The sequence below is a fragment of the Lytechinus variegatus genome, chromosome 11, assembly GCF_018143015.1.
Source record: "Lytechinus variegatus isolate NC3 chromosome 11, Lvar_3.0, whole genome shotgun sequence".
Classification (NCBI taxonomy): Eukaryota; Metazoa; Echinodermata; class Echinoidea; order Temnopleuroida; family Toxopneustidae; genus Lytechinus; species Lytechinus variegatus.
Window position 1 is genome coordinate 6,424,691 of NC_054750.1, and position 19,290 is coordinate 6,443,980.

General features: G+C 36.3%; 1 protein-coding gene across 1 annotated transcript; it reads left to right on the plus strand.

The window, feature by feature from the left end:
- The first annotated feature begins 1,428 nt into the window (after positions 1-1,428).
- Positions 1,429-18,887, plus strand: LOC121424431 (excitatory amino acid transporter 1-like). The gene is made up of 8 exons (XM_041620116.1): positions 1,429-1,988; positions 2,802-3,049; positions 6,550-6,592; positions 9,459-9,781; positions 10,820-11,053; positions 16,357-16,551; positions 17,917-18,051; positions 18,515-18,887. The coding sequence occupies exons 1-8, from the start codon at positions 1,752-1,754 to the stop codon at positions 18,711-18,713; spliced, it is 1,614 nt and encodes a 537-aa protein (XP_041476050.1). The 5' UTR covers positions 1,429-1,751; the 3' UTR covers positions 18,714-18,887.
- The last annotated feature ends 403 nt before the right edge of the window (positions 18,888-19,290 follow it).

Consider the following 19,290-nt stretch of genomic DNA (forward strand, 5'->3'; position numbering starts at 1 on the left):
GTGTACATAGAGGACCACATCAGTTATTTTACACCGGTGTTAAATTGGTGGTGTTAGTTTTACACCTATAAGTGTTATTACAACACCTATGGTTGTTACATTTACACTCTTTGGTGTTATGTTCAATCTCTAGGGTGTTATTTTAACACCTCAGGGTGTGGTCCTCTATTAACACCAATTAGTGTCAGTATTAACATCACAGTTTGTACAGTGTACGTACAAAACGGAATACGAAGGGCGTAAGCGCTGCTTGAAAAGAGCTTAGTTCATAATTATGCAACATTGCTCATAGAGCGCTCATTCTGATAGAGTACTATAGGTCCTACAAGTCAGTATTATGATGATTTCAATCCCCAAGGCAAATATGATATTATCAAGGGGATAAAATGGAACATTACAAGAAATGCTGCTAGGTGGTTCTGTCCCAAAACTCGTTTAAGGCATTATGGGAGAGGGGTAAATAGGTAAATACTTGGAATAAAAGTAAAAGAGAAGAATTCACCAGGGTTTATTCAAAGGTTTAGTGCTGTTTAGATTGGGATTGACCTGTTGACCCATTGACTTCTCAAATAAGTCCAAAGAGAATGAGAGAAAGTAGTCATATAAAGGACATGAGCTTGCAAAAACTGGACTTAAGTGGGATTTCATTTGATGACGGATCCTAATTCACGTTTCACGACACGTCTATTAATACGGCAACATATGCTAACATTCTATGACAAATATTCATTATTCACTGGTTAACCAAGGAAGACCGTACCAGCAATTGGACAGATTTCCATGCAAAATTTTTTCAACTTTATCTTTCATCAGACACTTCTGAACGGGTTTTTTTTTTTTTCTTCATTATCGGAGATTAATTTTATAAGCATGATTTGGAATTACCAAGGATATTTGATTTCTAAATAACTATCCACACTTGGAATTATTGAATTATGTAGATTTATTTAATTGTGACTTGGTATTAAATGGTATATTGATCAATAACAAATGAAAGAGAAAAGAAACTCATCCGGCAAATTCCCTGTACCTCTCTGCCTTTATATCATCTTCACTTTTAATCTTTTCAATGATAAGCAAAAGTTTTGCGTAAATGATATCTATATAGTTCGGGCAAAATTTTGCTTATATTTTTCCTTTAATCAAGATTCTACAATAATGCTAACTTTTCTAATTATAATGGATCTGAACTTCAGAACGAATAAGGGAGAGGTGTCACCGTAATCTCTACATGGATAACACCGTGAATTCATGGGGTCTTCAAACAAAGTAAACAGATAGAAATGACTAGAGAAGAATGAAAATTGAAGTGGGTTTTTCCCCCTAACCTTTCAGTGAGGTATAAAATGACGCATTGCGCATGCGCTGTACGTTCTATACAAGACAGTTTCTCCGCCAAGTGTGCACTGCGCAATCGCCTGGGTTTTCTCGTAAACTGTCGACTCCAGATCTGATCGCTCGCTGAAAGAGAACTCAAGTTTGAGGAGCTCTCCGACAAAAAAATATATGCAAGCAAATTGCAGTTCTAGACTGTAGGCATATTTGAAAGTTTGCGCAATCTGTTTAACATTTAAAAGGTTTACATTATTCATTTCTCATCAAACATACGAGGGTGTCTCCTGCATTTGAGACAAACACCCTGAAAAAAGATTGTCACTCGCTAAACCGTTTTGAAAGTTAAGTTCGAGATCTTTTATAAACTTAAGATTTCAGCGGACTGGTAGAACCTACCTTTACAAAACAACAGCAACATGGCAGACACGGAAATCGGGATGAAAGATGGAGGAGATGTGAGATCTGAGAAAACATTCTGTCAGAAGTTCACCGAATTCCTCTTCAAGAACCTCCTTCTTATCCTCATGATCCTATCCCTAATTCTCGGATGTTGTGTTGGTTTTGGGATCAAGCTCGGATCGGATCGCGATTTCACTTCGGACGAGATCAAATATATCAGCTTTCCAGGGACAATCTTTCTCAACATGCTCAAGGTATGCAATGACAATTTCATTTTATTTCTGCCCTACCTGTATTCACTCACTTCGTTCGCTCGTAGCCTTTAAGAAATTTTGCCCCATACGCTATGTCTGGTCCCTCTTCTTTTTTTTTTGCCTCATTGCGCTACTGTACCCATCAATGAGGAAGTTTCAATTGAATCAATATTGATCAAGTGATCAGTGCGGTTGCGATACAAAATGCAATTTATGAATACAATTTATCATTTTTATTGCGATACGATATGAGTCGAGAAATTGTAGATGTATACAGCGGCACCTGTTATTTTAAAGGTTGTGTTTAGCACGTTTAGAGAGACCATGTATGTTTTATATGTATAATGAAGAAACGAAGGAACAAATAATTTCTTGAAAAAGATTTTAAAAAACACAAAAACAGGGGATATACTGTACAGAAAAAGATACAAGGAGCTGCACTCAAAAACAAATCAGTCAAAAATGACTAGTTCATAGGGTCAGCTGGGTGCAACTGTTATTCTAGTCATATTTGACTAGTATAGTCGTATTTTACTAGAACATGGTTATTACTGACTGGAATATATGTCAGAAATGTGACTAACAGTGATTGCCATATCAGTTGCACCCAGCTGACTACTGGTCTAGTCAATTTGACTGATTTGTTTTAAGAGTGGTGTGTAGATAAGGGGAAATGTAGGCTTATTATTCTTTTTGGTTCACTAAACTATATTCAGATAGTTGTATTTCAGTCTTTAGAACCTGAAATTTTATTTCCATTTCAAACAACTATAGATTATACTAAGATTGACATATAATGTATTTCCTTCTAAGGTGATGATCATCCCACTGGTCGTCACCAGTTTGATCGCCGGTATGGCGTCGCTTGACAGGCAAGCCTCGGGCAAGCTGGGTCTCCGAGCCGTCCTCTACTACTTTACGACCACTTTTATCGCAGTCATCCTCGGGATCATCCTCGTGATGACCATTCGACCAGGGGCTCGAGGAAGCAAGGACGACATCGACTCCTCAGGCGACGTCGAAAGTGTCAATACGGCTGATGCCTTCCTCGATCTCCTGCGGTAAGTTAAAACATCCCAAAAGTCCAATTAAAAAAAGCTCAAACTTAGTTTTAACTCCTAATACCGTTCTTTCAAACGCTGTTTAATCCGATAGTTTTAAACATCTTCCTAATGTTATGAATTATTGCATTTAACTTTTGCTAAAGCAAACGATACTTCTGAAAGGTTGTCTGTCGAAAGATTTGCCATTCTTTTACAGTGATGTGTTTTCCTGAATGTCCTCGTACTATGAAAAAAAAAGATTCAGATTTCATGAACCTTTAATCGTTTTTTTTTTAATCAAATTTATAAGGGGTCCCCTGCAAAACTGGCAAGGGATCTGTCAAATATTGTTGTATTACTTTCCCAATCCCCAGCTATCCTGTATTTGAAACCGACTTCATAATTACATCGATGTAAATAAGATAGAAGGTTATTATTGTACAGTGCGTCCCACAAAAAACGAAACAAGATTTATCATAACTTAATCACAAATAAAATAGACAAGTGACCTATCATTGTAAAGCTTTGAATCTCTTCTTTTATCTGAAATTAATTAAATTATTTCTCATTCACGCACGAGTGAGAAAAAACAATTTGAAGAAAGGATACCAAAAACTCATTTGGCGGGGGTATCTGAATTTCAAAAAGAAAATCACATGCCTAAAAAGTTCAATATCTGCTCTTTTATTTGATACCTTAATCACAGAAAATGGTCGAGAAAAGTTCTGTTCCCTCGAAACAATGCTTGTATTTCCATAATTTCATTAAATAAACGTATTTTCACCGGTTTCCCACAGAAGCTATCGCACGGTTAACAAAAGACTTAATGCATGGCTAATCGTCAACAAAACAGAGTGTCGAGTGACTCGGAACGCTAGCCTGTAAAACCTCTTCATTTTATGAAATTATTGAAATTAAAACTTTATTTCAAATAACCAGAACTTTGTTATTTCTTTACCATTTTCTGTAGTTGAGGTATCAAATTAAAGAGCAGATATTGAACTTTTTACAAATGTGTTTTTTTTAACTCAGATACAGCCCGCCAAGTGACCTTTGGGTATCCCCTCTTCAAATTGTTTTTGCTCACTCATGCGTGAATGAAAAATAATTTGAGTAATTTCAGATGAAAGAAGAGATTCTAAGTTTTACAATGGTAGGTCACTTGTCTATTGTATTTGTGATTAAATTATGATAAATCGATAAATCTCGGTTCCGTTTTTTTTTGGGACGCACTGTATATTTGCTTATATTATCATAGTAATTATAGTCAGTAATGATCAGTTAGTCTATTCATATCTGTTTCGATTTCTTTCAGCGCTGAAGATATTCTTGTTCATGACACTAGTGCTATCTATGCCAGACTATAAAGTAATACAAAAGTGAAACCAATAATTAGTAAAGAATAAAGATTTTTTTCTTTAACTTTAAAATCATTTCTGGATTAGCCGGATCTGCATTATTTACAGGAAGTTGGAAGGTGATTAGGAAATCCGAATAATTATTTGAGGAAAAATCTTTATAATCCCTGAATTATTTCAAGGCAATTCTTAATTCCGTTCTCTCCTAGAACAAGCATACAATATCAATACACTCTTTGTTCAATAAATGGTGTAAAAGAGCGGGATTTTTCTTTGCACTCATCTGGGTGAGCAAAATTATCTAGTATATCCGTGTTCACACAGATGGCTATACCACATGGCATATGGTTTGTTTAATAAAATGTATAAAAAAATACTAACTAAAAGAGGGCAATTCTTCGGTATGATTATTGAGCTCAATGTCTATCGTTTTACGACATTGAATAACAAAAGATACATTTTTGTAAATATTTCTCTTGGAGTCATTGCGGAATAAATGAGATTATTATACAGGGATCAGCAATAAATAGGTCAATGTATTAACAATATTATGATATACAGGTCTAGAATTTCAGTATTGGCCAAAACGAGTTATATGGTGCCTGTTGGTGGTTCATAATCGATATGAGCATGATAAATACAAATATAAAATCATCATAAAAGTGCCCCATGAAAGGGCTCTGAAATATGAGGCAGTGATTCTGGGGACGTAGGAGTGGGATGGGTAGGGGATGAGTTTGGTAGAAAAGTATATTATTTACGATATTGGTTATTGCAGTGCCCTTCCATGCTGGTACATGTAAATCTTGGATAGGGGGGGGGGGCATTTCTTATCAATTAAAGTGTCATTTTCCAACAAAATAGGACAAGTCTCAGAGATAAATATCATTGACGGACATTAATGTGATTAAAATGGGCACTTTTACTGATTCAAAAGAAAATGAAAAGTAAATCGAATAAAATATAATTCTAGCTTAACATGGGGCTTCATTTTTATGTACTACTGGTTATACACCGTATCAATTTTTTAACGATGGGTCTTTATAGATCTTTGATAATAATTCATGAGCTATATAAATACGTTTGTGAGAAGAAGGTGATGTTTTTATGGTGCTACTATAATCAAACATGAAAGATAGATATAGGTCTAACGCAATATGTTTAAGCCAAGGCAACCGTATTTCTAGAGATGTATTTTTTTTTTTTTTTTACAATATAACTCAAAGACGATCTGATGATGGTGACCAGGGGTGGATGCTTCTATTGTGGTTACCTTTGAACTTTTCTTTTATTCATTTTTTTTTTTTGGGGGGGGCTTAATGGAAATGTTGCATCCCCACTCCCCACCTCAACCCGGCTCCTCTCCCCGATGGTAAACACATGAGTTTTCCTTTCTCACCAATTGACTGTGATTGGCAATGTGTTGGCGGCAAATAGGTGGAAAATTGAATTACAAATACAGTAAGAACTGCGTCTGTGTTTGCTATAATGACGGAAGAACAAATATTAAAATCTAAGCATCAAAAGTATTACCCATACTGAAGGATTAAGGATGAATTTCTTCCCTTTTGTCACCGATGTTTGGTAAAGCAGATCTTTCGACCTACACCTTCGTACATCACAAAGGAATCTCAAACCCGGATTGTAGGAGAATCAAATATTTAGTTAATTTTACAAACATTTGAAAAGAGGACCACACCCACTCTTTATAAACATCTTTCACTCCTTGTTCAAATCATCTTGGTTTCGAAAAGTTTGGAAAATTTTGCGGTCTCTACACAGTAACTATGCTGCTTAAAATTTTATAAAACGTTGTTTATTATATGAACTTTTTAAAGCTTTTTAAACAACTTTTTTAATTGTTTCAAAAGTTTGAACAATAGTTGTTAGAGTGATGGGCTTAAACGATGTGCTTAAAATTTTAAACAACGTTTTTACAGTGTTGGGCAAGGTAGAGTTAGATCCAGTCCCGAGCACCGCTGTAGTCTACATGTCCAAACTATATGCAACAAATTCAACAACTTTGATAAGTTTAAGGCCAGGAATAGATCTTTTTAATACAAAGAGAAAAGAGGTAAAATTCGAGAAAAAAAATCCACACATTGTTTCTCCATTTGAAAAAATTAATGATTGTGTTTTACCATTTATATCCATTAACAGAATGATGTTCCCGCCAAATATCATCGAGGCAACATTCAGGACTGTAAGTCAATTATCAATCAAGCGACCAATTGAATTGATTGTTTCACTCACATTCATTTATTCATTCACTCATTGCGGTTTTTATGCAATTTTTTTATTTAAGCATTTGTTTATTCTATTAATTTATTCCCTTTATTTCTATATTCGTTCAATTATTTATATTATCATCTTTATCATATTTACCTACATTTCTTTATGTCAATAATATAGTGAAAAGAAATGATCACATACTCTCAATAAAATGTGATTAAATTAATATGCTTAAGTGTCTTTTTTAATATGGTCGCTCGTATATCTGTTTACTACTTTGTTTACGATTTCTCGTTTGTTTTTGAATATTTAATGGATAAAAAAATTGAATAAATAAAATAAACATCTGTGAATCAATTTGGTGAGACTTCAATACTAAAAACGCTGGTACAAGTCAACTCAAGGTAGCAAATATTGAGTCAGTGTCATTTGATCAGTTTCTATTTTTCTTTCTTTTTTTAGGTCAGATTTATCCTTGACGTTGTCCAAATATCTGGGGGGCGTGCTCAGTGCCAAAATGAGCAAAACATTTTGAGGAGGGCAGATATGGATATGGTGGATGGAGCAAAAGTTCTAAAAAGATGCGAGTGCGAGAGAGCTAAATTGTTTTTTGAACAAAAATCGTATTTTTTAAAAATAGATTTCGACATGATGAAATCCAGAAATCATTATTATATGTACCCCTTTTTCCTTTTCCTTCTTCTCTCTTTTTTTTGTCGAGGGAAAATTTTGAGAGGCCATGGCCCCCAAGCCCCCCCCCCATCTGTGCGCCAGTGGGTTACCCAATCAAAATTTGTAACAAAATAACAATAGATATATTAATTATACTTGAATTTGCATATTTCTTTATCTACCCGTCTATTTGAATGAATGCCACAACAAGCCCATGAGCGCAAATTATAACTTTTAATTTAAGCTGCTCGGATATAGATATGCATGTAACTACGATATGACCTCTTAATCCAAAATATCCGAATCAATAAATGGCAAAGAAATCTACCGGATATGAATTTGATCCGAGTTAATGGCATGGATCATATTCCATATGTTCAATCCGAAAGGAGCAAATCAGAGTACATGTTTCCTATGTTTATTCTAATCCATTTATAAGTTAATTTTAATGCTAGGTTGTTAAATGGGAAGATCATCCTGACGAAAGTTTGTACAAAAGGAAAATACTGGTGAAAGTTTGACGAAAATCCATTAAAGATTAACAAAATTATTAGGATCCATTTTTGCTTTTATTTGTATTTGTGACGTCGTATACGAGCAGTTGCCCAATATTTTATGTAATGTAAAATGCATAAATTTTATTTTTTGTAGTTGTTTACGGCGACTATTTTTTTTTTACTTTTAGGGGCGGTATAATGTTTTTGTTGATACACTTAAAGGTACAATAAAACCTATTTTCAATTTTGAAAAGAAAATAACATTTCATTGATTTATTTTATTCACGATACATGGGAAGATGCCCGCAGATGGCGTCACCGATCAACAAGTTAAAACTCTAACAACTCTTTATATCTTTGATGGAATTTCTGAATCAATAGGCCTACATTTTCTAATTTTTGGAGGGGCTATTTTTACGATAAAATTTTGTGATGGAGAAGTTCCCATTTGACTAAGTGCCAAGTTTTGTGCTCTACGTAAACAAGAATCATCAAGTTATTAGAGTGAAAACGTGAAGTAAAGGGAAAAAAGAAGGAAGAGGAAAAGAAAAAGGAATATCAAGAAAATGCAACGTAAAAATAACGAAAAGTACAAAAAGAAAGGGAAAATTAATTAGGAAAATACTGGATGTATCAAAGTGAAACAAAAGAGACAAGAAAAATATGGAAAGGGTAAATTAATGGAAGAAAATAATAATTGTGATAGATCGTTGATCTAAGGATGTTGAAATTTGATTTTAAGTGTGTGCAAAATGAAGAATGTATTCATGATAGTATTGCTTCCCTCCTAGTTTTAACTTCGTCAGTTTTTATCTAACAGCTGGCAGTTCTTGAAATAACCACAATTATGATTAATATCGCTAATAATGCTTTATATTTTAGTTTAGATACATCTGTTTTAATACCCTGAATCTATTTTGAGATGAAGAAATTGTGACATGTTCGATCAAATTATGATGAAATATCAACGTTTAGAATCTATTATTTATGATGTCCCTTTGTAAAAGATTGAATGGAACAAAATGATTTGTACAAAGACGTTAGACTTTGTCGATACTCCACAGGAAACGTGTGTTACAAGACAATTAAATATGAGTAATTTTGAGTAAATAATGAGTAATTAATTAGTAGCGGACATGTCTTTTGCGATGCGATTTCCGCTTGCCAAACATCAAAAGAAAATTAACCCGGTGAAAATCTACCACATTATTTCTAGCAAGAAAATAAGACAACTGATTAAAATATCGGGGAAACTCGCGATTGAATTATTTGGGTGAACAGGTTTGCTCAGAAACGATCATGACAGGAAATGTGTGTATTAAACCGAATCTACTTTTAGCTTTTTTTAGCTCATGGCCCTGGAAAGGTTTCCAGGATTTTTCTTGGGGTAGTGCGTCTGTTATACACCATAGGCAGCACCCCCCCCCCGGAAATCAGGTTAATATGCTAAAATGCAGTTTTGTCCAAAATCACCTTCTTTTCAAATTATACGTTCAATTCTTAGTGGCTGCTGTAGGATGGTGCGGGGAGGGGGGTTAACGGGCAAATATACAATTTTATTCTAAATCTCATTCTATTTTACTTCATGTTTTGAGAGGGGGCATCAGCTCTCCGAAACCCATATTCTCATGACCTGAGCAATATAATCCCCATTTTGTTTAATTTTAGTACAAGACACGGCAGATTACAGAGGTTGTCGAAGCGACGATGATGCCGATGATGACACAGAGCACGGGCATGATGACGGACTCGATGACCACGGACATGATGAATACCACGGGGATGATGAACTCGACAACGATGACGGGTCCCATCACCATCGTGTATTCGAGTGGGGGTTATGAGTACAAGTCCAATATCCTGGGCCTGGTCGTGTTCTCCTGCGTCTTTGGTGCTGTACTCGGGCGTCTTGGTGAGAAGGGGGCGCCCTTCAAAGCCGTGGTCGAGTCCATCATGGAATGCGTCATGGTCATCGTCGGCTATATCATCTGGTAAGTGATGAAACGGTGGTTGATACATCGTAATGTGCAGTGGTGGATCCAGCTAGGTATAGGCACCTCCCCCCTTGGAGCCAGAAAAAAGAATAGTGAAAATGTCATGCATGAAAGTACAATAATTAAATAGAACATAGGATTTGTGTAGCGCACGTATTCACCTTGTTAGATGTTCAAGGCGCTCCGATATTACCCCGGCTAAAATAGCCTTACTTATCAGGGGCCGTTGCAGAAATTGTTGCGTCTAAACGCAAGTAAAAAAAAATCAATCGCAAGTCCCAAACGTGCGCTGTTGATTGGTTGAATATCAAGTTACGCATGATTTTTAGAGTTTGGATTGATTGCAACTCTTTCTGCAACGGGCCCCATGCAGGTGCTTGCAGCTTTTTTGAGGAATAAATTCATATCGGCACCAATTTACCCAGGCTGGGTTGAATGCAGCACAATGTGGGTAAAGTTCTTGCTGAAGGAAATCACTCCTTGGCTGGGAATTTAACTTTTTAAAGTCCGCCTTCCTAAATTGCCATTAGGGCACTTTATCAATCACTTCACAGACGCTTCCTGTAAGGCAGAGAATCTATTGTCAAAAGTCCTTCATAACAAAACAGCCTTTGTCGAAAGTCGGCGAATCAAAACATCAGTGTCGTCCTGGACTCTGAAAAAACGACATAATTGCCATTTTTCGTCTGGTCCATATCTTAAAACGATGTGCTGCTTCGGTCCACCATCTTCCGACAAAAACCTCTCAGCTGTCCATTGCGATTTGATGGGCATTTTCAAAAGATTCTCAACGTTGCATAAAGCGTCTGTGAAGTAAGTGTCAAATGTCTTATTTGTCGATAGTTGAAAAATCAAACATTAAACCTTTATTTGTTAGCTCTTGTGGGTGTATTTTCATATATTTTCTGTAGATTATCTCCTACAAGGTTTCAGTAACAAAATATATACATTACTTTGTGAAATCCGTCTTTTTCTTCTTTTTGTTAATGTCAAGATTCACCATGTTAATAGCAGTTACATTCAAACTTCCTTTAGGTTATCCCCCATTGGAGTGTTCTTCCTGGTCCTTGGTAAGATCCTCAGTATGGATGATTGGGCCTTGGTCTTCCAACAAATTGGGATGTACTCCGCCACTGTCATCCTGGGTCTGCTCATCCATGGGTTTATTATTCTACCTCTCCTCTACCTCATCTTCACCCGTTCCAACCCCTTCACCTTCCTCAAGGGTGTGGCCCCAGCCATGGTGACGGCCTTTGCCACCGCATCAAGGTAAGATCGTCCTCAAGGTTTTCACTCAAGCGAGTATTCGCTCAACGACGTACGGAGGATTCAAGGACTTAGTAAATGTTTTGATAATACTCGATAAATGACAATGAACAGTTCGGGGGTCTTTGCCAAAAATTGGTAAAGCGGAACAGTAGTTTTAGCTCCACGGTCGTAATTTTCAGGGGGCAGAGGCGTCGATCCTGGGGGACAGTGGGGGCGATCGCCCCACCAATAAAAATATTGGGGGGCAAACATCGTTTTGCCCCCCCCCCCAATAATTCCGCATGTGCAAAAAATAAAATATCATTGTAATGTTACACAGAAATCAGCAAGCGAGATTGAGATACACAACTCATACTTAATTTTAAAATCGTGCTCAAAATGTCCGCTTTTCAGATTGGAATATAAAATTTTCAGCTCGCGCTTCGCGCTCGCCCCATTTCCGTAGCAAAAACCCTTACTTTTTATGATTAAATTGGTGAATAGAATGTCCCGTTTTCAGTTTTAAACCTCAAAAGAACTCCCGCTTCGATTTGCAATAATCTTTTATTGGATCTTATATTATTCACCTTGTTCTTTATTAAAATCGTCCATTAAACTCAATTTTTTTTCAGATCGAAATATCAAAATTTTCAGCTCGCGCTTCGCATCTATTGTTTGTTTTAGATACCCATCTTAATCATTGGTACCAAAAATGCTTAAAATATCAAACTTTCAGGTCTCAGCTCGCTCTTGGCACTCGCATTATCTGTGTAGTGAGATACATGTATGTATTCTCCTCATGAGTTACTAAAACAGTCCTAAACAGGCACCTTTTTCCTGTTATCAGGTCAGTACATTACAAAATTTCAGCTCGCGCTTCGCGCTCGCATAATTTGTTGGTCAGATAATATGTCTCTATCTCATGAGTCACATAACTTATATTTATACATATACATATATGTGTGTGTGTGTGTGTGTGAGTTTGTTTGTTTTGCCTTTGAAAAGTTGATTCGTGATTTTTGCCCCCCCCCCATCTGGAAAATGGATCGACGCCCCGGGGGGGGGGTTCATGAAAGTTATCAGCATTATCTAAATTGTCAGTGCTGACTATTTCAGTGATATCCTTGCTTTTGATTGACTGAGAAGCTCTGCACCCTGACTGTTACTATGGTAACTGTCGGAGAAAGACATCTTGTCAGTGCTGACAACTTTCATGAAACATGAAACGATTGTCCAAGAATCAAGGACTAAACTGCAAGTTTGATTCACCAATTTTCAACAAGGACTTATTTGTTGCTCTTTGTCATGTCGGGCAATACATTTTCTCTGTTCTTGAATCCTCCGTACGTCGCTGTGCAAAAAAAGTATGAACTTTACGAATTACGACGGGATCCTCTCTGACACCGGGGCTCCTCAACCTTGTTAACACAAATGTTTACGATGGATATGAAAGAACACTTTTGATTGGTTCCTGTTTTATGTTTTGAACAATAATATCGACTGGTCACTATTCACAGCCGTATTGGATTTATTTTAAATCCCTGTCATTTAAGAGTGTATCTGATAAAGTGTGTCATTAGTCAAAATAAAGCTAAACTAAGGCAGAAGAGTGTGCCAAAGTAATTAGCAGTCTATAGTATAAAATGTATAATTCCGATTCTTTCCGAGTGTAATGCAGCTGGTTATTCATTTCAAGTGATGACATTTGTCCTTGCTCATTTCGGAAGCGTCATCGATTTTGTTTAAGTATAGTAAAATTGCGTTTGCTTAATGAAGTTTTGACGTTGCTGGCTTTTCAAAGGTGCCAATGAAATTAAGTTAGTCGGAAATATTTCTAAGACGGGAGTTTATTAATACGAAATTTACCATTTGAAAATGAGTGAATGAAATGGGTTAGCTGGGCGTAAATATATATTAGTCTATTCTGTTTTATTTTATTCTAATCTATTGACCTGCTGCTTTTATTCCTTTTCAAAGATGACTTTTAGTTGGCTGGTCACGGTAGGAACCTGGTTAATAGGGTCAATATTTACTTTTTGGACAATCCACGCCTTTCAAAGAGAGAACAAAAATAAGAAGTAACAAAAGTATATAGGTCAAAGTAGATAGAAGAAAATTATGATTTGACCAAAAGGCATCAAGAATTCGCAGGACTGCGATATCTATACCCTGTTTTCCCCTGACCTCAGCACTTTAAAATGAGCATGTTCTAAATTGGGTGTTAGAGGAAAATATAAGAAGAAGATTTCAAAAATATTCATAACGAAATAAATCATTCCTATATTCAAAAGTTATTTGAAAAGAAAAAAAAAATTGATTGAAAATAGGATTCAGTCGAAAGGCAATAATAATATGCGGAAAAGCAATATCTTTGAGATCATGGCATCAACACCTGAAAATGAGAGTGTTCTTGTATTGAGTGTGCGGTGGCAAAAAAAAGATAATATAAGAAAATGAATCACGTGAATATGAGATTAGTAGTTTGAAAAGAACAAGTAGATAAAAAAAAGTTTCCTTAGCTTAAAGGCAGCAATAATTCATGCCAAAAAGCGATATCTATGATGTTTCAAGTTTCAATTTTGGTTTGTTTCATTTCGACTCAACCCAAATAAACACCGTTGGAAATGATTACACAGATATAAAATTGTAACTATACGAAGTAACACAAGTGAATGTACAATGTTAGCAATATGACCATACAAAAGAAATAAGTATATGTTTACGGTAAAAAAAAAACAATATGATAATTATACAATGGGTGTAAAACTAAATAAAGAACATTCCCGCTTAAACATTTGCAAAGCTCCTTTTTTATTTTTCATTTTTTGATAAAACAAATATTTTGGAATCAGCGGGATCCACTAAAAAGCAGGGCTTGTTGAGTGTGGATCCCTCAAGGAACTTGAATAAAAGGTAGATTTGTAGGTGGAAGTATAGAATGCGAGGAGGAGAAAAAGGGTCATGGATAAAGTTGAAGTGATGGTTGATAAATGGAATACAAAGATGAAAGGAGAATGAAGAAGAATGTAAACAAGAGGATAGGGTGGTGCACATGTGTGGGCGAAAAGGAAGTGAGGAAAGAGAGGGAGAGAGATAGAATAAACAAGCAAGAGTGAATAAAATTAGAAACAGAGAAAAGAGAATGAGAGGGAGGAAGAGAGGGAGGTAAAGAGAGATTGACCAAGAGAGAGCTGGGGGAGAGATTCGATAGATAGATAGATAGATAGATAGATAGAGAGAGAGAGAGAGGGGGGGAGGGGTGGATAGAGAAGTTGGCTACCAATTGCTCAATTTACTGTTATCGATACCTGAATGTATGATGGCAATAACAATAAACGGTATAAATATTTAATTTCGACAGCAATAGAAAAGGCCATACATTCATTCTTCTCTTACCTGTTCTTACCATTAACAGGTGCAACATATTTTTATATCTGGGGTATAAATATATGGGGTTATATCATATTTTGTGTCATCATGATCATCTAATTATTAAAAACAAACTTCTTTTGTTTGTCAGAGAGCTGTCGTCCCAAACCATGATTATTCCGTCAAATCGCAACCTTATAAAGTCGACAAACCGTGAATGCTCTGAATACATTGCGGTTTTTCACCTTACTTATTATATATTTACACAAATTGCAGTTATTACAGATCCAGTACTTTTTTATACGATATCCAAGGTTCATTCCTCATAACAGAACTATTTATTTATATAGCATCTCCTAGCCCACTGGTTTCTGAAATACCTCATTAAGCACGGGGGTGCAGTTATTCGAGTGAGGAAATGGTTAAACAATTGTACTTGCATACAGTACTGCAAGGCTGTATGAATTTTTATTTTACTTTCAAAGTGGAACCTTTGTTTGCTGGTTGATATTATATCTTACACAGCAACCACTGTGGTGTTAACCGGTGTACATAGAGGACCACACCTGTTATTTTACACCGGTGTTGAATTGGTGTTAGTTTTACACTTATAGGTGTTATTACAACACCTTTTGTTATTACATTTACACTTTTTGGTGTTATGTTTAATCTCTAGGGTGTAATTTTAACACCTCAGGGTGTGGTCCTCTATTAACACCAATTGGTGTCAGTTTTAACACCGCAGATTTTACAGTGTGACACTTATACTTCCTGCCTCTCTCTTTATAAGGGAGATTTCACAACACTACGCAGACGTTTCCTAGAACGCTGGGAATGTATTGTTGCCCTTCATGACATAACAACCTTTGTCAGTTTGTCGAAAATCTGTGAATCAAAACTGCAGTGTCGTCCTGGACTCTGAAAAAACGACACATTTGCAATTGTTTGTCAGATCAGAATCTTAGAACGATCAGCTGACCCGGTTCACCAATACTCGACAAACACTTATCAGCTGTTCATTGTGATTTTACAATAGATTTAAACATGTTGTAGAATTCGCCCCACTTTCAATTGCGAAAACTTGCTACTCACATCTCTACCAAGTCTACATGCACCACATTGGTCCTCTCTCTTCCTTTCTTTCTCACCCTATCTCTCCCTCTCTCTTCTTTCTTTGTCCTCCATTCTTCAGTACTTGGTATTATAATTGTTTCACTTTTTGTCTTTCATTAGCTCTAATGTTTGATACTTAATGTATGTAGCATTTTTTTATTGTCTTCTGGGGCCGATTGACGGTCCTTGGAAAGACACTTTCGTGCAATCGGCCCCTCTTCTCTCCATCATTTTGCATACCAGCTTGTTTCACCATGAAACAAGTCTCATGGGCTTGCCTCTCATACAAGCATACAACTTTTCTTTTCTCTTACTTTTTACAAAGTATTATAGCTAAGTGCGAATTTATCCTTTCTTCTTCTTTGTTATCAATTCACGATTGACCTACTTTGTGATATATTTTACTTTGTTATGTTACTTAATTAATGCGAACGTGAAATTATCAATAGAAATACAGGTAAACACACCTCCATATTGGATTACAAAGCAAGATTTAAGATGTCATTATTTGCTCAACACCACAACGGCCGATTTTATTATAAATGCAAATTCTATACTGCTTTTTAAAGTCCAGATGTACAAAAAATATCTTAAGAAACATCAGTAAATAATGAACTGAAGAAATAATGTCAGTCGAATAACAAAGGAGGCTAGCGCTATATAAATGATGTTAATTATTATTATTATTATTATCATACAATTTACAGAAACCGAACAATTAATGTAATTTTCCATCTTTCTCGCTTCTATCATTGAAATCGTTGGGGTGGGTGATTACTATAAAAATAGTATATGTATATGTGTATATATCCCTTTATTTTTTTCTCTCTTTTCTCCCGTAGCTCGGCCACTTTACCCGTAACTATCACAAGTCTTGAGAACAATAATAAGATTGATAAAAGAGTTACTCGTTTCGTACTTCCCATTGGTGCAACCATTAACATGGACGGAACAGCTCTGTACGAAGCCGTGGCAGCCATCTTCATTGCCCAGGTCAACGACTACAGCCTCGACGCCGTCGACGTCATCGTCATCAGGTACGGAAGGGAGTGTTCTCATTGGCCAATTCTAAAACCTATGTGCGATGAGCCGGGTAACACAAAGCATAGTGATCGATCGTACATAAGATTTATACCATTAATCACAGAAAATGATCTGGCAATAAATCAATGGAATCAGCTCTCCGATTAATTCGGCTTTATGTTAAAAAATAATAATAATAAAAAAACAGAACACATCCTACATACATAAAGTGTGAAACTACGACAAATAGCTTTACTGCAGAAAAATGTTCAGGGCCCCGTCTTACAAAGAGTTAAGATTGATCCAATCAATTGTAACTCTATGGAAATCCATCAGTGTCATAAATTTTTCTACAAGAATTTTGTCCTTAGTAAACAAAGAGAAGCAAAGTGATTTTTCAAGAAAACAATCAATGCCTGAATATTCATCATAGCTAGAAAATATTTTGTACAAACATGCATAATGCATGTTGACGTTGCTGGCCCTCTATATTTGCGATTGATCGGATCAATTGTAACTCTTTGTAAGATGGGGGCCCTGATTTTTCTGACAAAATCTATAAACATTTTGCTTGAAAGCTTGAAGGGTTGTGAAGTCGATATGTATTTTGTAATTACGGTATTAGTGTGAGCTGATTTTCGAATTGAATGCAAAATTGTGGGATCAAACATAATCCATTTGGTCAAAGCATTTTGCCGATCAGCAAATGATTATCGTTGGTGAATATGGATGAATTATTACATAGTAACTATAAAGTTGTCGGGATCGCTGTGAAAGTGCTGTATTACCAACTATCTATGAATCAAAATCTCTGAATATTCTTTGAAATTAAATGATCCTGTAAAAAAAGAAGGACAAACCAATGTTGTAAGTATGATTTGTTCGTTTTGAAAAAAATGTATTGGGTGTATTATCTGCACGCGAATTGATTTACTCATTGAGCATGTTGAGTGTCAAATCCTTGGACAATAAGAGATCAACGACATACACATCTTGGAATCGCCTTCACTCTAAAAAATATATTTGGGAAAAATTCTCCGTGAGAGTAATTATGTGTCCAACCGACATCGGGCGTTTTATTTGGGCATGTTTATTTATCATGTGTGATGAAGATTTGGCCCATTCTGAAGTAATTGCTCCTTATTTTTTAACCGTACAGGACAATATGCTTCCCGCATTGGTTGAAATACTGCCAAAAACCCTCGTTCAGGTTTAAAATTGTACCCAATATTTTTTACAGTGTTGATCGCGTTTGGGATCTGCAGCTGGCGAACTCCGTTTACGCGTATTCCTATATCCTCTGAGGGAGGGCGCTATGAGATTATGACGTCACAGGCAAGGGTTTATATTCTTGGAATAATTTGCTCTTTCCCTCACAGTATCACAGCTACCCTTGCTAGTGTCGGGGCAGCAGGCGTGCCACAAGCCGGTCTCGTAACCTTAGTAATCGTCCTCAACGCAGTGGGTCTACCAGCCGATGACATCACTCTTATCCTCGTCATTGATTGGTTCCTGTAAGTGACCTCATTTCGATTTATATTCTCCCTTGTATGTATAACGTAAAAATAATTAGAAACAAAAATCTAAAACTTTGTATGGTGTCTTTTGCATTCAGATGACTCAGATATTTGTAACTGTGCAATGGTTTTCATTTTACATTATTGTTTAACAGAATTTTTTAATAACTTATATACACTTGTTAGTTTTAATCAAGATGCCAATATGGATCCTTACCAACCAAAATACAAGTTAAAATCAAATTTTCAAAAAGATTCTGTATAAAAACGTGCGTGCCTACCAATATCGATTTCAAATGAGGTTACCGCTCTCTCAACTTCAGTTTACATCCGATCCCTTGGTTTGTTTTAAAGTCCCTTGTCTCCTTATGTATGAATGTAATTCATTTGAAATAAAATATTGAAAAGGTTAAGTTATACATTAAAGCTGCCATGTCCTTATTCGGCCTCTCTTCCACAGGGACCGTGTCCGTACCACAGTCAACGTAGAGGGCGACTCGTTCGGTTGCGGCATAATTTACAAGTTCACCAAACCTGACTTTGACCGCATCGACCAAGAGAATATGGAGAAAGCATTGACGAACGGTTACCACCACGAGAAGAAAACCCCTATTGATATGCTGGATGGTAACATCTCTGGAGACGACACACGCTTGTAAACCGACATCGACTTCGATTTCGAAGACCAATTGGTGGTAAACGATCCACTTGTTTAGTTTCGTAGGCCTTCTTTGAAAACGCAATGCATTTCAGAATGCTCTAGTTACGTGGGCGGAAATCCCAGGGGGGGGGGAGGACGCGTCCCCCTACCCAAATAGTAGGGGGACACAATATCAAATGTCCCCCTACTATTTTTGGTCCTTAATGATGGAAATAATTTTTTTTGTTCGAAATTACCTTACATTTTGGGTTGATAACCCCCCTTTTTTTTGCTTGTCAAATTTTCCAGCCCCTGGTCCCCCTACCTTCAGAGCAAAAACTGTGGTGTTAACCGGTGTACATAGAGGACCACACCACTTATTTTACAGCGGTGTTAAATTGGTGGTGTTAGTCTTACACATATAGATGTTATTACAACACATTTTGTTGTTACATTTACACTCTTTGGTGTTATGTTTAATCTCTAGGGTGTAATTTCAACACCTCAGGGTGTGGTCCTCTATTAACACCAAATGGTGTCAGTTTTAACACCGCAGTTTTTACAGTGTTCGGGGAGGGATTTCCATCCTTGGCTCT